This window comes from Mya arenaria, chromosome 11 (assembly GCF_026914265.1).
Source record: "Mya arenaria isolate MELC-2E11 chromosome 11, ASM2691426v1".
Lineage (NCBI taxonomy): Eukaryota > Metazoa > Mollusca > Bivalvia > Myida > Myidae > Mya > Mya arenaria.
This window is the reverse complement of record NC_069132.1, coordinates 54,241,278-54,265,929: the sequence shown is the minus strand read 5'-3', so window position 1 is coordinate 54,265,929 and position 24,652 is coordinate 54,241,278. Positions and strand designations below refer to the sequence as shown.

At 36.7% G+C, this 24,652-nt stretch overlaps 1 protein-coding gene and 1 pseudogene across 1 annotated transcript; both read left to right on the top strand.

Moving 5' to 3' along the window:
* Nucleotides 1-340: 340 nt before the first annotated feature.
* LOC128207495 (cilia- and flagella-associated protein 36-like) lies at nt 341-9,522 on the top strand. Its single transcript, XM_052910447.1, is given in 11 exon segments — nt 341-441; nt 3,301-3,492; nt 3,899-3,963; nt 4,470-4,557; nt 5,191-5,405; nt 6,401-6,557; nt 7,606-7,725; nt 8,446-8,511; nt 8,514-8,705; nt 8,873-8,996; nt 8,999-9,522. Coding segments are annotated over 8 exon segments (1,083 nt in total). The 5' UTR covers nt 341-441; nt 3,301-3,492; nt 3,899-3,963; nt 4,470-4,515; the 3' UTR covers nt 9,166-9,522.
* A 3,866-nt stretch (nt 9,523-13,388) lies between these two features.
* Nucleotides 13,389-17,640, top strand: LOC128207498 (uncharacterized; annotated as a pseudogene).
* Nucleotides 17,641-24,652: the final 7,012 nt, after the last annotated feature.

Here is a 24,652-nt window from a genome sequence, read left to right as displayed (position 1 = left end):
CTGGTCCATTTTGATCACGTGATATTCCATGGTACAACATTGAGACCTAATGCAACACTTCCACACATTCCTGTTTCTATGCATGGTAAGACTCCACCTTGTGGCTGCTCTCTGATGGTCCTGCAGTGGGCTGTGCTGCCGTTAGGACCTTGGATGACGGGGGCAACTTTGATGAACTAATCCTTTCACTCCCCTCATCATCTCCATCCGTTATCTTGGGTATGAACGAAAGAACATCTGCGAAACACAATAATATGATGGTGTAACTATTAAGACAAGGGAGACGACTGTGTTTACTTGATCTTTAGTCGGAGTCGGTTTTTATTTGGACGTTATAACTTAGACAAAGTATTTTAAGGTGAAGGACGTGAACATGAGATACCTTTATTTACATTGAAATCACGACTTTATGGCAAAATCACCGTTTGGAAATAGATTAAGGTTAGAAATCAATATCATTGTATGCCTTCCAAATGTGTATTTTGGCGTGTTACTCGCCTACTTCAATTATAATCAGTGTTTTCGTCTTGAGAATTTTGTTACTAAAAATAGAAACACAATCTGTGAGTTGTTTTTGAAAATAATGGCCGAGGAGTTCCGAATGGCTATGCACAGTGATTTGGTGGGAATGAGCTGAATGTTGACCTTTACCAAATTTAGTGACATTTAACCTTAAATAACCTAAAATATATTATTTTTTTCTTCAGATTCATCAAAGGGGTCACTAAATTTTGTAAAGGTCAAAATTCAGCTCATTTCCACCAAATCACTGAGGCTATGGGCCGAATTCAGAACAATCACTCTAACACTCAATGAGTTAGTTCTCTGTTATCACATAACGGTCGAGATAATTTCGAGTGAAAGTTATATCCATATTCACAGGTGTAAGTGAGACTCGAGTGTTTTGCGTGAGTGGGACATTTGTGAGTGCTCGGCTAGGCCACTTGAACCGCCTTTGAGGATTGGTTGAGAATACCAATTGAATAAGTGTGTGTGAAAAAAGTACATGACAAGTAGAAACGATGAAATATATCAGATATTTGTTCCCAGACAATATTCAAGAGACCCGGATAATCTATTTAAGTACATGTACCTTCATTTCAATAACGTGGCCATCTATAAAAAAATCAAATTTTCAAAAGGATGCGCCAATCATATATTTGTTTTGTTTCGTAATGATCTTAAACGTCCAGCAAAGTTGCAATTCATCGATGGCTGCAAAGACAGGTGGCTAAATGTACTCGGAATTAGCATAAGTAAGCGGCCTAGCGGCGTGAAGTTGGCGGACTAGTGGCATTAATTTGTTCTCTATTTCAATGTTTAATTGTTCATGCGTTTAATTGGGAAATATGATAAATCAGTGTATATGAGTTTTCTTCTAAAACAAAGCTAAAATAATCATTTTCCTATCCTATGCAGATTCATCATGCTGGAGCGATTTTTTTTCATTAAGTCGATCAAGCAGTCCAGCGGCCTAGCGACGTGAAGTAAGCGGCCTCGTGTTCTAGCGGCCTAAAAATCATCAAAACTCAATCCAGCAGCCCAGAAAAAGGGGGAAATGCTGATATCCGCTAAAGGATGTTGATTTATGAATAGAACCATTTAATTTATCATTGTTTTAGAAAAGAACACATATAAAATGCTTTGAAATAATTTTAGGCCGCTATTTACATCAGGCAGCTAGGCCGCCAGGCCGCTAACTTTACGCCGCTAGGCCATTTCAGAGCATGGTCAGGGAAGTGATCACTGATATGTATTTTTCAGCCTACATTCAGTTGGATTATCATTATTATTATTATTATCAGTAGTAGTAGTAGTATTATCTTCATCATCATCACCCGCAGCAGCAGCACCATCACCACCACCAGCAACACCAACACAACCACCATCATCATCTCATCATTACTATTATTATTAATATTATTGTTATTATTATTATTATTATGATTATTATTATTATTATTAACATTTCTTGAGTTGTTTTTCACTCCGAGGTGTAGTTTCCCCATTAGATGTAGATTAATTCTATCCATCTGCTATTTTTTATTAAGTGTTTTCAACTTTCATATTTCATTTTCAAACGCCCAAGACCGCTTTATGCAGAATACAAAAGCAAGATTATATATGAATACATATTTAAATCACATGGTACAATGGAAAATGGCTACATATTTAAAACAACAACAACAACAACAACAACAACAAAATACGCATTTTGCTACAGTTATTTACAATCCAAAACGTTTATTTTTATTAATCAATTGTTTTTAAATGTAAATTTCAGTTTCAGAATAACAAATATTGTCATTTGTTTGTCGTCATGTCTAACAATAAGGTACTGAAATCTCAAATAAACATATGTTTACAATGTATAATGTGAACATCACCATAGTCAAACAGATCATCCGATATGATCATGTAAACATACATGTATACTGTATTGGTCACTTGATGAAGTGGAGTGTTAGCGAGGCGTGTGAATCCGAACAGATCACTTGAGTCTTACTTCCCTTATTTCACTCAAGTGATCACTTGAGTGTCCCTTACGGGAATGTGGTTGGAGTGTGAGTGAGAGTGGATGTTCAGAATTCGGCCCTGTGATTTGTTTATTCTAACTAAGAAATCCCCTTCCTTTGTCAGACGATCTTATGTTTTATATATCAAAATAACATGTTTATCACGAAATTACCTGGCTCATCAGCGTCCCTACAACTCGATTAAAACTGGCATCATGGCATGTATACACACAATTCTATTCGCTAAATGCTCTGTGGCCTTCTCAAGTGTCTGTACCCGCCCACTCTCTCTCCGCTGGAGCCTTTCACTGTTACTGTATGACACAACGTTAAGTATCAATAAGGAGGTGGAATAAACATGTAAATTTGAAGGTTAACTCTTAATTAAAAATAACAGTATTTTTTATTAAAACATGTATATTAAGTCGCTTTATGAATAACAATGAATTAAATTGAGTACATCTGTCATGCTGAATATCTTTCTAAATATTAACAAAAAACATCTTTTAACTATAACATCAGGCTACCTTGTTATCTCAGCCATGGCATTTTCCCTCATGTTCTGCCATTTTACACTGATCTAATCGCCAGTCCTAACAGCACACGGAGGGCAGACCATTTAACTCCTATTTCTTCCCATTTTCTTTTCATTTTCTCATTAGAAATTTTATCTGTAAAATTATGTGTCAACATTTCCCTTGTCTCAAAATCTCCCAAACATTCCTCTATTATTATAGTTTCACTAGCTGTGAAATAAGATTTTTTCTCCTTTTTTGTGTTCCAGAATTATTAGCAGATGAGATGTCGGTTTGGATGCTGAATGATGGTGACAGATGAATTATTGGACAAGAAGTTGGATTTAATTGACTCTTAAGTATTTAACGCTAGCGTTTCTTAACGGCAGTGTTAAATAGCATGAGCAACAACAATTTAACCATTAGGTAACGGTCATTTATGGGTTTAACGGATGATTAAGGTAACATACTGTTTAATTTAATTAAGGTTTTGAGCAACCAGCCCCTGGTGGGATTTCGCCCTTTGAGAAGCTCGGCCAAGTCAGTTTGGACCATCGATTTTAATTTATTGTATTTGTTTTTACAGAGAGTTAATGAAAATCTTGGCTCAATTTTGCATTTTTGTGTGATTTAAAGCGCAGTTTATTAAGATGATGACTAACTGTTAAATAGATAATAACAATTGTTGGCCTAATGTGATTAGACTGAAATGTAAACTGAGTTAAAATTATCTGGAGACCTAGACTTATTAATGTTTTCCACCACAATTTACAGTATTCCGAATATCATTGCTTTATACAACGTACTTATTTAAAATCCATTTGTCAATTATTTTCATGGCTTTAATTTTTTTAGTTACTTTTTCAGTATTTGATCCAAGCATAGATGATTTACCAGAGTACAAAACAGTTCACTATGACTACAAAGAAGTGGTATGTGTTTTTATCCATTTAATTATTTATCAACATTATAGAATACTCTATGGAACACATTTCAGGTACCAGATATCATGAGGAAACCTCATGGCCTCTCAAAATGAAAACATGTCCTTTCTTACAAGAAGACTGATCCGTGGAGTATCGTAATCTACGTGATATGCATACATTTGAAATGCAAGCTTAGCCGGTCAAAACTGTCAGCTGTTTCAACACCCTATGAATCTTTTTCTCATCAGAACAATTAATAGACTTGATATTATCTGTGACTGTTTTCTATAAAACTTCATGAAATATTCACTGCTCTTTTCATGCACATACGAATACTTCATGTATGAATGCCAAACAATAAATACTTTGTTGATAAGTGCAAATTGTCCCGCGTGACATCAAAGTATCCTGCTTAGGCACGTACATGTAGATGTCTGGCAAAATGTCATGTGCGATGAAAAAAAATGTGGACACTTTTTAACTGATTTATAAGGCAATTGTTCCCTTTTTAGGTTCAGTCCCTGCTGGATGCCTTCATGAAGGACACGAAACTGTCAAATGACCAGGTCATATTGGCCCTCAAAGAGAGATGTGTTTCAGGTTTGTTTCTCTTGGCCTATTACATGTGATACTGTTTGTTTGAGAAGAACATCATAAAAACAAAACCAACATGTACCCGTAAAAAGACTTTCTGTTGAATAAATTATAGATCTTGTTAAACTAGACTGGACTCGCATTATACATGTATTGGTTAATTTCAGTGTGAATTGCTGGGATATGTAAACATATGTGGAATTAGTGACTAAATATAAATCATAATAATATTGACAGTCTAGAATAAGATTTTATTTTAGTAATTTGCATACAATTCACACAGTTGTTCCACATTAAGATACACTATCATAATGTTTTGGACTGTAAAACCAACTTCTTCTATTATCACGATCAGGCTATAATGAACTGTAGGGACTGTTTGAGCTACATGTAGTTTTAGCCATTATTATAAGAGGACAAGGCCATTTTTGTTACAAACTGTTCTACATGTATTTTTTATGTATTCCTTTAAGGAAGTTTGAGCTAGTACTAGTGATTGAGGACTAAATAATATTTGTAACAAATTGTAGCCTTGCTTTTTGGGCCTTTAGGACTGTCTGAGCTAGAACTAGCATCAAAGGACTATGCAATCAACACCATATTTGTAACAAAATGTAGTTTTGCTTTTTGTGCCTTTAGGGACTGTTTGAGCTAGTACTAGCTATGGAGGACTATGCCATATTTGTGACAATGATGACACAGAAGAACATTGAGCTACAACAGCAGGCTCTGATGTTGATTCTGAAGCAACAGGGGGCATTACCAGATAGCCTGATGGAAGGGTCAGTGACGACCCCGCCCCCAGCCCCGCGACCCCAAGATAATGAGGAAGAAATCATGCGCAAAGTTCTTGAGTATGGGAAATTTACTGTTTATCTTTTATAGACATGTTTCGTGATGTATATGCTAGAATACTTCAAAGAACTTCAAATTGGCACATTTCCCTGATGAAAGAATATGAGAAGATGACATCATTGGTGAGCCAAGGTGATATTAAAATGCCCTCTTTCTTTAGGGAACATAACTCTGGTCTGAACATAAGAGAGCATAATAATAAGTCCATATTGGCATTCTATTTTTCCAGTAACGGGAGTTTGAAAATAAGATAATTACATATATCAGAAGGTCGATCTTGTCAATTCCCTCTTTCTTTTGGGTACATAATTATAGTCTGACCATAAAACAACATGATAAACTTGTTAATAAGTAAATCTGGAAAATTTTAAATTGTTTTCTGTAGACATTCTGATTCATTTATTTTTAAATAATCTGTTTTTGAAGAAGACAAGTTGAGGTATTATCATAGCCTTGGTGTCGTTTGAGTTTGTTGTGACAAATGTTTAAACCTCAACTTATGTATAGCAAGGCCTATAACTCTGCCCTTTTGGGTTATGTCCCTTTTTCAACTGTAACGCAACAGGCGAGGATAGATGTTTGCCCCTGTCTTTGCACAGGGCTATGGGGCCTATGTGCAGCTACATTTGGAAAGTGCCTACAGAGGGCTCAGCGTGAAATTGACATAACTGCATATACAAGAAGAAGCTCTCGCTTTGTATATATTCTTTGAGGGCATCTTATTAACTATTAGAAGACACTATCTAGAAATGTGTTTGAATACTATGTGAATAGCAGAAATAGACTTGTTAATTAAGAAAAAACTGGATAAATTTTTACAGCAAAACTTATTGTTTCAAAATATAACTTACCTTTATTACAATAAAGAAAAAGGATTCAATGAATTGATGACATGATTCAAGATGGCCCCATTGTGGCCATAAGGTCTACTTCATAGATGGAAGCTATGAATCAATTTGCTGTTATTTATTTACTGCTAAACTCTTTCCAACAGGCAATCAAAGCGTGAATATGAGGAGGAGCAACAGAAGCGGCTCAAGCGACAGACGACGAAGGACAAGGATGAGATGGCCAGCACCATTGCCATCTCTAAGCACGAGTTCCTGCAGCTTGAGAAAAACAAGAAGTCCGAACAGGAAAAACTTAACCAAGTGAGAGATTGTATTTGCTATTTTTTTTTTTGTTGGTATAAAGTTTGTCTATTTATATGAGCCAGTTTGAAAATAGGATGTAAATAGTTTTACCTGTAGTGTTATGGTGTATTGGCGGGCATGCTGCATCCATTGTGTTGTCCGCTCAAAAACTTAAGAAGCCTTTGTCCAATCATCACTAAATTTGATTAGGATGTGTATTGGCACAATATTTCGGGCAAATTCAATAACCAGCCATATTGCTCAAGTCACTCTTGAGTTATTGCCCTTTGATAATAGAAATTGCCTTAAATTGGACTTGTCCGATCAATGAGTTAAGAAGCCTTTGTCCAATCACCACAGAGTTTGGTCAGACTGTGTAATTGGCATTTTATATTGAACAAGGTTTACAACCAGCCATATTAATATGCTCTAGTCACTGGAGAGTTATTGCCCTTGTATTATAGAAATAACCTGAAAACAGTCTTGTCTGATCAATAAGTTTTGATTCCTTTTTTCAATCATCTTCAAATTTAGTCAGAATTTCTATGGGTATTATATTTCAAACAAGTTTAAAACATAGACATTTGCTTAAGTCACTAAAGAGTTATTGCCCTTCCATTATACATATTACATGCACCTAAAATTGGTCTTGTCTTCTGTCCAATCATCACTTAATTTGGTCAGAAAGTGTATGGGCATAATATCTTGGACAGATTTGATTACCAGCCATATCACTCTAGTCATTCTGGAGTTATCGCCATATACTTATATAAATAACATAAAATTGTTCTTGTCAGATTTAGAAGCCTTTGTCCAATCATCACCAAATTTGGTTAGAATGTGTATGGGCAGAATACCTTTGTCAGGTTTGAACCAGAGTTATGAAATTTGGATCGGCAAGAAAACTATATTTACAGTGTCTGCCCACTAAATTGACATATTATATATACAACCACTTATTGACAGCCAAATATTGCTCTGAACTACTTATATTTCTTTGTAACTTGGTGTGCCATTCATATACATACTTGTTTCTTCTATTGTACTTGGACATGTATTTCTGCAGGCAATGGTAGGGCTGTCACTGCAGGGTACTTCAGAAGGTCCCACCACCAAGGCCATGGCCCCCCTCATTCCTGTTCCCACACCGGCCCCGGCAAAACCACAGGTGGAAAAGAAACAACAGGTAACTATGTGCTTCTAATGTTACATCTAGTACTAAGATTTAACAGCTCAGATCGTTTTCTTATGCAGTCATCATAAGTTTTTATGCACTCACTTAAAGAAGGGAGAGTGTGGACACGCTTAAGTACGGTAGCTTACTTTAATTAGCCAAAATATATTTGTAACAAATTTTGATAAACGTTTTTATATCAAATTGACCTGGTAACTGCATATTATTCATTGAATAACTGTATGTAATTTTTTTATAATGTTACAATGAGCTGGCTGCGGCTTTGCCTTTTGGCAGTTTACCCACCCAGATGTGTTACGGGAAACATAACGTAACACTTGTCAACCTATTCCTGTTGAATTTTATTTTATTTTATGGCATTTTGAATAAATGCCCATTATCAATCAATGCAGTGTGTTTCTTGTATTTATTCCTACATACATTGCTAGGTCAACCGGCTTGCGGTCGCCTTTATAACCTCATAAGTGTACAATATATAAATTCTTAGGTCTAGATAAATGTTCTGTTAAATGTCTGCAGATACCTCAAATGTCTGTATTTATTAAAACTATATTCAAAGCATTACTACCTGTATATATGTGGGCTATGATGCCTTTACTACATTAAATGTTTAATTTTATTTTTCAGTTATTGCGCTTGACTAGTGTCATGTTAGGAGTTTACAGGCAGTCTTTATATAGGTCAGATAACCCATTTATGTCTTTATCACAGCCTGTGATTGGCACCCCTGGTGTTAAGCAGACCCAACCAACGGTGACTGTAACAACCCCGGAGGGGCTACCGGTACCATGCCCATTGGAGCTGGGACTTCAGATGGCACATCAGGGCTCTCCCAAACCGTGCTGGGCCCAGGGCTTCTGCCCCTGACCTCTGTCCCATCCAAGGTGTCAAGTAGCGAGGCTGCTGCAAACTGGCTGAAATCAGCACAGACGGAGAGTTCTGGAGGAGATCAGGCTGTGCAGAAAGCAGCGGTAAGCAATTTTCTTTGCCTTTTTACAAAACCATGTTTTTTGCACTGATACGATTTGGTGATTATTTGCCTCTGAGTTTTGAATGCTTAGAATTAATCAAAATAAGTGGATTAAGATATACTAGACAGAAGAATAAATAGAAACTTCTGTTCATTTCCTTTAATTAGGCTGCGATGGCGGGCATGAGTGCAGATGAAATCAAGAAGCGTCAGGAGTACCTGCGACAGCAGAGGGACAAATTGATCGCAATGAAGAAGGCAGAGCGGGAGAAACAGCTTCTAACGGCTGAACAAGCAATCCAGAGCGTCCGGCCTCCGCTCGCGCCGCCAGACAGACACTCAAGGGAGATAAACAAGAGGAGAAAAAACCTGTAATCTCAGAGGAGGAACAGAAGAAAATAGAAATGAGACGACAGATTGCAAACAAACTGAAGGCAGAATTAATGGGGAGTAGCAATTGAGTTGGAATGGGTTAATAGGCTGTGTATTTTGGCTCGGTTATTGTAAAAGCAAATCATGTGTACTTTTATGAAAATACAATGCGGCTTCTGAATACCTCATGGTGTTTCAGGATTGATTGATTCATTTTAGCTTGTCTGTTTTTATATTTAAAAAGTGTAGCTTTTGGATAGGTGACTTTGCCTATATTGTCATGCAAAAGCTTTACCGTAATCCTTCGCCATTACTAAAAAAACACACCAAGATATTCAAATAGAACTTGGTATACATGTTGCCAGAGACAATACGCACATGTACAGCAAGGCGCATATCTCTGACTTTAAACACTATGTTCTCTGGCTTCAAAAATGATTGAGTTATGCCCCAGTGTTGTCTGGTTATTGTTTTCTTAAAATTGAATCTGAGGAGTAAATGAAATCATTTCAAAACTCAAATAAAGCTGCATGAAGAAATGCATTACCATATGTTGAGGAATAATGTCTCCATTTAGAGTAAAATATGTTCACGGGTTTGATTTTGTTACTACTGCATTATTTTTTAAAGTTCATGCTTGTGTTAAATGATTACATTGTGTTCCATGGGTTGTACTTTACAGAAAAACCAGTTTCTTCTATTGATATCGACTTTTACATGTGACATATCAGTGATGACTTTCTCTTGACGTTGACCCGTCCATGAAACTCTCTACATTTAACTTTTTCGTTATTGTGCCTTTGTGATGTTTGAAAGTTCGTGCAAAAAACCTTTAATAAATTCTAAACAAATCAGCGTTGAATGACTTCAATATTATGTATCTGTTAGCTAATGTTATCAGTCCTCGTACAGTACGTCTGTCAACAATTGCCAGAAAGACATCTTCTTGGAAACCAGCTGGCCAAATTTCGGTAAAACCACACAGGAAGCTTTCTATGGCAACGTTCTTCAAAATACAACAAGACGTCAACATAAAAATGTTCGACTTCCTGTTTTTTCCTTTAAAAGAAAATGTCGTCTGAAACTACTCAGATTTATTAAAACTTCACAGGAAGTTTCGTTGGGTGATCGTCTTTAAGAATACAAGGCGTCTCGATTGACATACAACAGCAATAGCAAAAATGGCTGAATTTTGTTAACACTAAAAATCTATCTGATATATCATTTTTCTCTAGCTGTATATAATATACTGAAAATTGACTGTAACCTTTTAATTTTCAATAGTTTTTTTCTTTACTCTAGAAGCAAGGGGAGCCGCATAGGTCTTTATAGGAAAACAATTTTGCTAAGATGGAAGAAAATAAATTTATGAGGTCGTTCAATCTAGTTCTCCTGCAAGAGTAAGGTGATGCAAATCAACATTTTCCCACTTTAATATCATATCAAAATTTAATATGTATCTTCTTTGAAAATAGGTATTATGACCGGTCAAAGCTTGTAACCCTGCATGCACATTAATGGGTATATCTTTTTCATTCACATAACAAGTAAGCGATTCAGGGCCATCATGGCCCTATTGTTTATAAATCAGGCTGTGCTCTAATGCTATTTTTAAGCAAATTAACTGTTTGCATTGAGTCTGAGGCAATGTTCAATATAATAACACGTATATAATACGCGTATTTCTGGTGCTACAAGCTACTGAAAATATACACCAAGTGTCTGAAGGCACTTTAAAATAATGTTGGGTGCAAAATTTAGGGTAGACCGGGAAATCGGAAACAAATATTTCTTTCTTAAAGCTTCACTCTCACAGATATACCATTTAAACAACATTTTTACTTTTTGTCTCGGAAAGAGCAAATGTTTGCGTAAATTATTTCTGCAAAACCAATGATATCAGATTGCTAACAAAAAGATCAGATCGTAGATTTTCATATTTCTGTTCGAAAATTAATGTTTTAAGGCTTTAACCGTTACTTACAGTTTAAGAAAAATGCATTCAACGTAAATTTTTGAACTCAAATATAAAAATCTGCGATCATATTTTTTTGTCAGCAGTCTTACACAATTGGTTTCCATGGATCGCGATCTGTGAGAGTGCAGCTTTAAAGGCCTAGTTTAAGATATGTTTGGCATGATGACCCCCGGCTGTGCATCTCCTGTTAATTGCACTGGTATCACAGGAGGGGTTTCCATGGATCGCGATCTGTGAGAGTGCAGCTTTAAAGGCCTAGTTTAAGATATGTTTGGCATGATGACCCCCGGCTGTGCATCTCCTGTTAATTGCACTGGTATCACAGGAGGGGTTTCCATGGATCGCGATCTGTGAGAGTGCAGCTTTAAAGGCCTAGTTTAAGATATGTTTGGCATGATGACCCCCGGCTGTGCATCTCCTGTTAATTGCACTGGTATCACAGGAGCGGTTTCCATGGATCGCGATCTGTGAGAGTGCAGCTTTAAATGCCTAGTTTAAGATATGTTTGGCATGATGACCCCCGGCTGTGCATCTCCTGTTTATTGCACTGGTATCACAGGAGGGGTTTCCATGGATCGCGACCTGTGAGAGTGCAGCTGTAAAGGCCTAGTTTAAGATATGTTTGGCATGATGACCCCCGGCTGTGCATCTCCTGTTAATTGCACTGGTATCACAGGAGGGGTTTCCATGGATCGCGATCTGTGAGAGTGCAGCTTTAAAGGCCTAGTTTAAGATATGTTTGGCATGATGACCCCCGGCTGTGCATCTCCTGTTAATTGCACTGGTATCACAGGAGGGGTTTCCATGGATCGCGACCTGTGAGAGTGCAGCTTTAAAGGCCTAGTTTAAGATATGTTTGGCATGATGACCCCCGGCTGTGCATCTCCTGTTAATTGCACTGGTATCACAGGAGGGGTTTCCATGGATCGCGATCTGTGAGAGTGCAGCTTTAAAGGCCTAGTTTAAGATATGTTTGGCATGATGACCCCCGGCTGTGCATCTCCTGTTAATTGCACTGGTATCACAGGAGGGGTTTCCATGGATCGCGATCTGTGAGAGTGCAGCTTTAAAGGCCTAGTTTAAGATATGTTTGGCATGATGACCCCCGGCTGTGCATCTCCTGTTAATTGCACTGGTATCACAGGAGGGGCGCATGTCCTGTGCATTTGCTTGTTGGTTTAGGGCCATTTAGCGTCGACAATTTTAGATTAGATCATCTAACTGTCTTACTAATACATATCACCATTAAGTATAGCTGACATATTTATTAATTAAACCGATTGGAAATAAATAATAAACAAATAAGAGTGATAAGTTTTTGAGTAGTGATATACATTATTATTATTATTATTATTATTATTATTATTATTATTATTATTATTTGGAAAACAACAACAACTTAAAGACAATATGTTTTGTCCATTTCTATAATAAAACCTTTAGAACCTGCACAGCATGACACTCAGATCGGTGATCTGATAGACAGCACACGGCAATAAAGATTAAGATCAATAGACAGTAGTTGTGTACAATACACGGATTGGGGGGGGGGGGGGGGCGGTAAATTATAGAAGGCATAAACTAGGCGTTTAACATACTTAATTGCAATCGGAACACCTTGGCCTGTATCGAACATAATTGAAGTTTGCCGAAGATGGCCGAGTTGTTACGATTGGCTTTATTTGATTTCATATCGAGCTACTTGACTGTGTTATTAACTAGGGGCTTGTAGTTAAGTGAAGACAGCACGTTACAGCTGTTTTGTCTGACAAAATGTTAAGCACTGTTAACACAGAATTGGTGAATTATTAAAACTTTGTTTGAGAAAAGGAGTTTCCAATATTCGAGATTGTAAGTTGAAATATTTGTTTATTTTATCAAAGATTCTTAAACTTTGCTGACAGGGATATGAGTATGTTGTTTGCATCACAGGTGATAGTCACGTAGTTTGGTCTCTAAAATATGGCCCTTCAGTCCTTTGATATTGTTTAAAAAAAAAAAATTAATGTGGCCCGTCAGTCCATTGATATTGTTTAAAATTTAACAAAAAATAATAAAAAATGATAAAAAGACATTTCAATAAATTTCGAAGAGTGTAACTTGAAAAAATATCATTATATATATATATATATATATATATATATATATATATATATATATCAAATAGACAAAATGTCTTATGGGACTACCCCGATCCCGACCCCCCCCCCCCCCCCCCCCCCTCCTATATACCAACATTTTTAACCATTCTTTCGGTTTTTAGGGAGTGGTGCATGTCGAAAGGTGCGCCTTTAAATCATGTCATAGTTTATTTATAGACTTTTGGATTTTCCATGTACACTCCCACTAATAAGAATGCAACCAAAACGAGGAATGTTACTTTATTTATTATTTTATTCTTGTCGTAAACAACACAGTAACAAAGGTATTTATGATTCAGTTGTGATAGGATTTGATGAGCATTATGTATCGTGCAGAAATCATTTAATTATGTTTTATTCGATTATGATGAAGCCGCTACTGTAAATATTACACACTCGTATTATCAATTATGTATACGTGAACCGAAAGTACGTAAAAATGGAACTTTCCTACTAATAAGCATATTATCTGTATTCAAAACTGCTGATTAACGTTACATTATTATGGATCACGTCTGTATTTCCATCTCACGCGGACAAACACAAGATTAAAACTAATACTTTAAATAAATCTGTCATATATATGCAATATTTTCATTAGACAGTTTGAAAGCGAAAGTGAAAATTAAGGTTATTCTAAGTTTTGTTTTATATTACTTGTAGAAACATAATTCGTTTCATGAAAGAATTATAACCATTGTTTCTTATTTAAAGATGGAGAACCCGCCCGACTTTTACCGGATAATGTCTCTCCGTCTGTCCAGGGCGTTAAGCGACATTGGCGTCAACAGTTGGATGGTGAGGAGAAGAAGGAGAACTTTCCTCATGTTAGAGGCGAGCGAGACGATCAATCATAAACTACAAGGACTTGATGGTACCTGTTTCTATTTCGGGAGTCAGTCAGAGGGAACAACTACACCGGGACTAAACTCCGATATTGACACATTAACCTGCATAAACAACATCAACATCATGTCGTCCTGGTCTGAATGGGAAGCCGGGAAACTAAACATGCTGATGGTGAAGGAGGAGACGTGCTCTCCACAACATTACCTATTACAGGTGATTAGACATGACTCACCTGAACCGTTCATACATTCAAGTGGTTTATTCCATGTAGTTGACAGTAAGGGCCGTGTACTATTTGTAAATACATTATTTGGATTTTTTTACCCAACTGATCTCAATAAGAGAAAATTTACTTTACTACTGCAGTGGCCCCTCGCATAGCTCTTTTAAAATGTATGACATTGTGTTCGCGTATTGGTGCAGGTCATTTCCGCTAGAATGCCACGCGTGGTTTGAACGACCGAGGCCCGGACACTGGCCGACACCGGAACTGTTTAGAGACGTAAGGGAGTGTGGGTGTTTTCTTATTCCAGATGGATACTTTGACAGCTATTACAGACATGTTGAATGGAGAATTTCTCCTAGTCTCATTGAGAGAACACTGATGTTTAGCATGAAAACAGTACAGCTTAAATGTTATGTGGTTCTGAAGATTCTAAAATCACACGTCATCAACCCCCTTTTAGATAATGAAGGAAAACTGACAAGTTTTCACTGCAAAACTGCCCTGCTTTTCGCCGCGGAAAGGTTGCCGTCCGGAATGTGGAGAGAAAATCGCTTGATGGAATGTATTGTGTATTGTTTGAAATTGTTGCTTGGTTGGACGAAAACCGGTATGTGCCCTCACTACATTGTAGCAGGCGTGAATCTTTTTCATGGAAAATTTACAAGTCGGCAGTTAGCTAATCTTTCCAAGATCCTTTCAACTATCATCGACACTGACTTAATAATACTCGCGTACATACAAGCAGACGATTTGGGTAACCGGATGTTCAGCACAACTATCAGAACTGTTCGCTACAGTGAAGCTTGTTACATACCGACAAACAATAGTTTGTGTAGATGGCTAAGTGTCTTTGCTCGCCACAGAATAAATAAATATTTTCAGATTATTCTGTCTATGAAGTCTGATTTGATGCCTGAATATATGATTTCATATTTCGGCCTATATCTTCAAACAGTACGTACATATGTTCATGAGCTGCCGTTTCCATTAAGAGAACAATATTTTGACTATATTTTTAAACAAGTATTGAGTGTTTTGGCATCCACTGCTGCATCATGTTGCATACGGAATGGTAGTGTTGTTCCTAGATATATACTGTCTCTGTTCGAAAGTTCCTTAGATACGGATGTGGCGTCATCAAGACTGAAGTTGGCTTCTTTTCTCCTCTGTCATAATGAGCTTGAAAGAGCAGCGGACGTGCTGAATGATGTTGAACGTAGATATGACGACAGTGTGCAAGCTGTATGTACATGTAATAGGATGGATCCTTTAGATAAAGAACATCACAAACCACTGTGCACTACCAGTGTTGTTGATAACGATGACGTGTTATTAACAAACAAAACGGCATTATGTGTTCGCTACGTGAGGCAGGAGGCGTTTTGTGCACCACCGATATTACACTACGAGATGGTGAGAGGATTAGGCGAAGATATCAATCATAGGGATCGTAATGAGCGTAAATGGATGAAATGGGCCGTGGTGGACTCACTGCCTTACCTCTACTATCTGCAGTATCTGACTTTCCGTGATCTTGGCCAGCGAGGAAGACAACGTCAGGCTGTATTGAACTTATGTAACTGTTTTCTTGACGCCAGCCGTCGTTCCCAGCTCTACCACTGTGAGACGTATCTTAACCTGGTTGGGCACTGCATGGAGATGGGGGGCCAACCAGAAATGGCATTACAACTGTACAGGATATCCGTCGAAGGGGTGCCCAGGAACAACGCGGCGCACTGGCATATTTACAGACTGGATCATGGCCACCAGATTTAGATAGAACAATAAAGAAGGAAAACTTAATAACAAATTAATTTAATCATGTTTTCCTGAAATGATAAGGATATTTTATTGTTATCATTATTGTCATAATTGTCATTATTATTATTATTATTATTATTATTATTATTATTATTATCATATAAGATTGGCTTTGTCGTATATCTCATAAATTAAAGTATGTTCGACCGAAGTAACACTGAACTGTGTCTCTTTTTTAACACTTAAATATAATTTTGTTTATATCCCACGTTTAAGTTTTATACGCAAATCATGCATGCACACTTTATGGCAAACATGGCTTTAATACGCTTATGCTATTTCCACGCCAACAAAAGAAACTAGGGGACATTTGCACCATGTGTTGCCAGAAAAAAATGCTCGTTTCATCTGCCATTAGGCCTAAAAAAATACATTTGTTTCGGGTTACCCGACCCTACCTACGGAATAGGCGCCGACCCTACCGTTTTTATAGTCAGTTTCAAAAAAAAAAATGAAAAACTAAAAAAAAACTAAAAACATTTTTTTTTTGCTTTTCAATATGTGGTTTAAACCTTAATTGCCTATATATAAGATAACTTTAACACCATTCTCCAATGATGAAAATGACATACTTATAAAAAGCCAAATAAAAAAAAAAATAAATAAATAAAAAGCCTACCTACCCTACCTATTTTTGAAAAGGATGTAACCCTAACAAAACAATTTTTTAGGCCTTAGTTAACAGTTGAGATGGCTGCAAGAAATCAACTTTTATAAAAATAGGGATCTAATTCACAAGAAGACACCAACAGACACAATCTAAGTCCCGAAGTTTTGTATTTTGAATCTTTTTAAACAATACTGAATACTTCATAGTATATATTTGTATTTTTTTATCTTGTGTATGCCTAAGATAGGACATGACTGGAATATATACAAGTGTAAACTTTTAACGCAACCGTTAAAGCTGCACTCTCACAGATTGACAGATTTAACAATTTTTCATTTTTTATCTCAGAATCAGCTGATTTTGGCATCAGTGCCTTCAATTTAGTCATATAGAAAACTCACAATAGAAAAAATCTCCATTGTTTGAAAAACAAAATGCCAAAAATTGCATTTTTCTTTAAGCCATTAAACATCAATTTTCGAACGTAACTGTTTAAAACTGCCATCTCACATCTTATCACCTGTTTTATAGCACTGGTTTCCAGACATTTACGCAAGATTTGGCTCATTCCAAGACAAAAAATGAAAAAGTTTTCAAAATGGTCCATCTGTGAGAGTGCAGCTTTAAGACATTGAAAATGCATAAAGAAAATATGACGGTTTGTTGCATAAATAAAACGGAAATAACCCTATATGATTAGCTTGTTTGGAAATTTAGCTTTATCTAGTGTTTCATACCTGCTTAAGTGACATTAACATTGTGTATTATTAAAATACTACTTTTATGTTTGTTATAAATCTTTTATCCAACAAACACAATCAATTTAAATGGAATAAAATATTGATCGAAGTCTCACACAATGCTCTTGTGAACCGAAATGTTCGTGACAATTTTCGCCGTTCCAAAGAAAACAGACTACATTATTCAAAATCAATAATGCGCACATAGTGATGTTTAAAACAGTTCAAAAGATTAATTAAACATAATTAGAAAAATAAACAATTAGGCGCTTGTTTTTACACGTCTTCCCTCATGACTGTCTTGTTTTCTATGACATTTGGCATTTATCGCGTTTTAAATGTTATGCCCCAGTCAATTGTAACCACGCCCTCCCTCCCCCAGGTCCGGGGATATATCGGGGATAGCCGGGGAAATGGGCCGTGTTTTTACCTTTGAGGTGGCCCCGCAGTGCCGGGTGAATGCGGTGGTTTAGTCTTCGCATTAAATATAGCGGGGAATGGACCTTACCTATGGTCTTTAGGGTGCGGGGATTTTACCATCTGTTCGTCCCCGCAGGGCGGGGATTTTAGCCGGGGTTGGCTGGACCGAAAGTCAAAGTCCCCGCTATTTCCCGGACCAGGGGGGGGGGGCGTGGTTACAATTGACTGGTGCATTATGAACACGTTTCTCATGAAAATCACTCCGTTGGTGTAAAAGATAAAGAGCATACGGGAAAGTACATGCAAAACATATGGCTGGAATATTTGACCTGAAACTGTGACCGTTCAATTGAACAACTTTCAAGGTGTTTAGAAGATATTGAATTAAAATGAAATCTTTTGCTCGGACATTTGGAGTTGAGCTGAGGTTAAGCGCGTCGTCTCAAGGTTGTGAATAATTGACCTTCAGGTGTTAAAAATATTGAGCGGACAAGATATATATGACTCTGTCATTTGACAATAAAATGTGACTTTTACCTTGACCAAGCGCGTCCGGAATTAGGATTCTGTACGATGTATTGAAGTAGTGAATTATTGACCCAAAATTCACAAACATTCTTCCAGAGGTTTTAAACCGTTGAGGTCATACGGGGCGAACTTAAAATGGTTCGAACATTTAAATCTGATTATATTAGTCGTTGAGAAACTCATCAGTATTAACCTTTGATCAGTAATGGGGTCATTTTTAACGGCTAGTAATTTTTAAATGTCAGGGATCGAATGTCAGTTGAGAGAGACAACTAAGTTTGTCAGAAAATAACCAGGGACTTCCGCAATCTTACTGGCTAGCTTCTTTATACGCAAAGCCGGGTCGAAACTCCAGCCTACAACTTCCTAGACCGGTTAAATAAAAAATATCAATGCATTGATATCCAACGATCTTGTATTTACAGAATGCATCCCGGATTTAGAGACATCACTGGTACATTTTTCGTGTAGTATCAATGCGACCTCTGGTTAAGACCATCAATATTCCTTGTTTGTTGAGCGGTGGGGGGGGGGCAATATAGCGCGATATCAACCAATGACTCGCAATTATATCAAATTCAATCTCTCTGCACGCCTGTGTGTTTGTGTTCCTTAAATATCCTCTAGAAAATCATAATAAATGGGAACATCATGGGCGGTTCCTGGATTCGGCGTTAGAGGGGGCGTAACTAAGGGGCGTACCCTTTTGACTTGCGCCCCTCCCTCAGAAACGCTATCTATTTGGTGTAAAGTAGTGGCAGGGGGGGATTGGGGGGTCCTCCCCCATGAACATTTTAACAATGTCTAGACCGAACTTGTGCATTTTGGTCGTTTTTTATTACTTTTCTTCTCCTATATTGAAAAAAAAGTAAATTTTGAAGATTTTAGACTTAATGTCAACTAGCAGATTCAGGTGTGTGTGTGTGGGGGGGGGGGTCACCCGGTGCCTTCCCCACCTGAATCCGCTAGTTGACATTAAGTCTAAATTGTCTTGATCAAACTAGATACATTCCTCCTGTTTCACTTTATCTTTGTTATTTGTCTCAGGTTTTTTTTACCTTTAGCATCGGGTATTCTTATTCATGAAACAATCCTATTTACTTTGTAAGACACTAATTCATATGTGTACGAGATATAAGTTGAACATAAGCTTGAGATATTTTAACAATTGTTCGCAAGAATACACGGAATATAATACACAACAGCAACATTTCGGATCATGGGAATAACCTGATTATTCAATTAAACAAAGAAAAAACTGGTTCAAACTGCATTGTCTTTTATATGTTAAGCTATAGCACAAAACACAATAGCGCATTACTAAATTTATAGACACTACATTTTCGAAGGTCAATTATTAATCATTGAACATGCTTCATTTCGACGAGAAGCTGTAAAGTGACGCATTTGGAAATCTAACGAATTCAAACTTGACCAAATTATGAAATAAAAAGTACAGAAACAGGTTTAGTATCCAACATTCAATGAAACATCGGTCAAGGGGCCTTGGCTTCTGTCTAACGGACACCTAACTAGGGACACAAACAACTTTCAAAAGAACACAGACAGATCAGACAGATCATATGCATCGTCATATTTGTATTTATTCATGATAAAGTATTCGTATTTGAACGGTCAGTGAAATGCGATTTTCAGTGGCTAGCGGGAATTGGGCCCAAGGGCCCGTGCCTCCCAAGTTGTACGGCAAATGAACCCTAAAACATATAATTCCAACCTTAAATTGATACCTTAACAAGTATAACGCTGATATTCAAAAATAGAAATAGATATAAAAAAGGAAATCATAAGTATGCCCACTTTATAAAAATAAAAGTATTCTTGAAAAAAGGGTTAAATTGCATGAAAGATTTTAAACATTTCCATCAACGTATCTGTTTTAAAGTTTTTGCCTATGTACGGTCAACTGAACACGAGTTGCGTGGCGGATCGAGCGGGAGGTGAACACAAACTCCCCTCCCCTAAGTTTGACGGCAATTGAAACTTAAAAAACAATTTTATTCTTAAGTTGAAACCATTACAATGAAAACACTGATATACAGAGTATATACATTTTTTCATAAGTATGTCCACTATATAAGATGTAACAAAAGTATACTGAAGTGAAGAGTTGAAATGCATCAACGATTTCAAACAATTTATTTCAATAATCAGTAAAATCAAAGTTTTGAGGGGGTTGTGACCCCCTCCCCCGCCCCCCCCCCCCCCCCCCCCCACACACACTTACTTCCCAGATATGAAGGGGACGGACGCAACCCAACGCCAACGATTCGTTTAGTAAATAAAAAAATAATTGATCTGACAGTGCTCAGCAAGAAATGCCTCGCGAAAGCCTCAATATTATCCAGTGCGCATGCGCAAGCTTCTAATTAACTGACTACTTTCTTTAAGCAATTAATGACTAAATTATCGGTATTTGGTTATAATCTGCTTAATGGATTGTTCTTTTTAAATGTGTATATGTCCAGCGATCCCATTGGCAAGGAGGCATGAGTCTGGATTCTTAAAGTCCTAGTTCTCATAACCTTACGAACGCGTGTACATTATTACGAAAGATGTGTTATGTGGGTTTCTTTCATCGAAATATGTTTTCAAATTAGCAAACGCCGTCTTATATATGCGGCATTTTAAAAGAAAAGACAAATAGTTATTTAAGCTATCCGAGTCTCTAACTGCACAAAATTAGATTCACATACTCAGATGAAGAGGCTAAAGTAGTATTGGTAACCTCAGGTGCACATATGTGCATATAAACGCAAATACCAACTGGGGAAATTTACCGATTGGTACAAACTTGTACGAATTATTGAGGTGGGGTAAATTTTACCCGTGGTATTTCATGTGGTGTAAGCACACCAATTGATTTTAGGGTTTTTGTTTTTAATTTGGAAGGGTTTACATTAAAAAATGCTAATGTAATACATTTTTCTCTATTCTATTAAACCTTTTTGAGATTTCCCGCAAGACTGTTTCTACAAAGGATGGAAAAGTATGAAATAACATGTAAATTTTGATTTTTATATTTTGTTTTTAAGTTTAGCTATTATGTCTTTCTTGGAGACTCATAAACTATCGAAATGGAATGCTATACTTTCAAAAACATTTTAATTAACATGATGCGGCCTGTCACTCAAACTAGCCGGTCGATAATCGATTGACCAATCAGCTTCTAGATCAGGCGGGGCTTATCAGTTGCCCGTTGCTATCCGCCATGACCTCCGACAATCTGCACTTATCAACAGTAGTTTAATTATGCTTTCTATGCAAATATTTTCGCATTACTGAAAAATAGTTAAGACAATTAAGGAAATTCGAAAAACTGACATTTTCCCTTAATGCTGCTCAAATTATTTATTTCATTGTACTTGTTTGATAACTAAGTTACATTTAATTAAGTAGACTATTTCAAACCTCCAGACGTATTAATCGTTAATGCAACCGTACATAATTTAATTTATTTTGCTTAAAAATAAATTTATTATTTTCGCGAGATTGAATTTAAGGGTTGTCGTTCTGTTGCTAAGCAATCGGAACACTCGGTCTCTATCGGTCAAGTCAATATGGACTGGGTCTCGATATTTGACTCTAGCTTAAAGTAAACGTTTAAATTAAATTAAACCGGTCTATGAACCGGGAATGTTTCGTTGCTAGCGAAATCTCGTGCGGAGAGGATCAAAATTGAAAAGCACGCCCAGCCCACCCAGTCATAGATTTTTTTTTTCCTTTTACCTTTTGTTTAGAATTTACCTGTTATATAAGTAATTAAGTTTGAACTTTGCTGCTCAGAAATTTACTGTCATGTGTTGTTTCTTTCGTATGTTGAATGTTACAGTATGTATCGCAGCGGTGGTTCGAGTCTGGTCCAATGGCGCGCTATGGCGGGTTGATGTCTCTCCAGGGGGCGTTCGCTTTGACAGAAAATACCATAAAACAGTCGGGGAGCAACGGATCACAAATCGCCATCTGAATATATCTGGAGCGTCATCTTAAGAGTGCCAGAAATATACAGTCGCTTCTTAATGTGTAACCGCTATATGGAACATTACTTGTGACTATGATCTTGTAGTCATGGTGATTTATCATAACTGGAAACTCGTGCGGATGGGAGTTCAGTATGGAACACTTGACTGTTGCCATAGATAGGCCACGACAGAGTGTCAACCCCCACTTTTAGTGGAAATAACTTTGGTTATAGATACATTGGACTGAACCTGACTTGTGAACTTCATGTACTTTTTTGTAAACATGTTGAGAATGTGCCTATATTTTGTTTGTGATTTAAGAATGTCTAAATATGGAACCATGGACATCGGAAACTGCTTTCTGTTTGCAAAAAAAAATAAAAATAGCTGCATTGTTGCTTAAATAACCAGCGTAATTTGGTCACCGGTAGATTGCATATGAGGTAGTATTTAATAGAAGTTTGAGGTAAATGAGCGCCGCTGTCCAAGGATCCACATGTTTTTGTTTTTACTATACTTAGTCAGTCGTGAAGGCGGGTAAAAAAATTGCAAGCCGAGAGCTGGCTAGGCCGTCATCCATTTCAATTTAAAAGTACATACATATATAATTTATGATTTAGATGTATTTGGGCTTGTTGAGACCTTTTACCTTGGTCGAGCACCTCGTTGCTAGTTATCACTCGGTATGGGAATCAACAAGAGTACATATTAAATTGGGAATTATACACTAAAATCAATTAATTAGGATGAATATAGATATAACGTTAATTATCCCGTTGCTGGAATAACAAGTTCTTAAGGAGATTGCTGCATGTCTGTTTCTCAAGGCCGGGAACGTCCTAGTACTTGGCGTCCAGGTGGTTGCGTTATTGCGTTGCATTGCGTTGCGTTGCCATGAGATTGCGGAGATATATTGCGGATGTTGCATTTGCTGTTGGTAATTGGTGGTTGCATTGCGTTGCTAGGAGATTGCGGATATATTGCGGGTTTTGCAGTTGCTTTTGGCAAAAGGAGCATTTGCACGTAGACCGTAGTTGCTGGGTTGTCTCATTTTGCCAAACAGTCTATTCCAGCACTGGCATATCATAGGAAACTATAGTATTAATAGAGTACACTTTGAATTTACACTTAATACAACGGCTCAGCCTAGCCTCTCTCGGCTTGCGTGGTTCTTTCCCACTCGGACTTCCAGCCGTGTGTCACTAGGACCTATCATGGAGTCCGTTCGTTTTCACGGCCGTATTTTGCCAATCCTTTTACTTTTTGTTAGGTTGTTGTTCTAATTGCAGTTATTATGTATAAAGGTTATTATGCGATTATAATGTTTGTTATGCAGAAGTAAAACTCAGAAACTGTCAATGTTGTTTATTTGGTTTCTATTCAACGAAGTAGTAAACTAATATACGTATATTTTCCGATAGTCTTTAAATAGGAAATATCATTATAAGTTATCAGTATTAGTGTAAAATATTGACGATATCAATCGATTTATTTATTTTTCTTTAGAAATTTAGTTCCTTTTTGTGCGTTAATTTTTAAATCCTAAGCATATACAATTTTTTTTTGACATTTGTTTGGACATACTTTTAGGAGAAACGACTACTCAGCTGATTTAAGTTACATTTTTTAAATTCAGATAAAAGATGTAATATCCTCACAGATCAATAGTCTATAGGTCCGTGTTGTCATATAGCTAAACATTACAAAACGTATATACGAATAAATACAACAAAATTATCTTTGTAAATGACTCAAATCGTATTATAAACTTGTGATATTGATTATGATAATTTTTAACGTCTTTAATGCTTGTTAGAACAGTTTTGCATTTCATTTAATATGGTGTTTGTCAAATTTGATGTTAATTATGGCCCAAAGCATGTATTTAATGATATTGCCAATAAACTAAACCTGAAACTGATATTGATACATTGAGAGAAACATTAAGGTAGTTAAATCAATACTAATAATTCATTAAACTTGTAAAAAAGAGGTGATTTTTAATTGAAAAAAAGAAAAACAGCAAAATCAATTTAAGTTTCCACATTTGATACAAACAAACGTCGTTTTTTGTTGACTTTCGTAAAGGAAATTAATACAAGTTTTGTTTCCCTAAATTTGGGTTTTAAAAAGAGACCTGCTGTAACAAAAGTCCGATGTTATTTAGAAATTAAGAGTTTTAAAATTTCGACATTAAATCATTTTTATTTGAATCATACATTGCATTCAATGAATAATGATCAACTAATTTAATATTATTCTTGCTTTTACTGCTATGTTTTA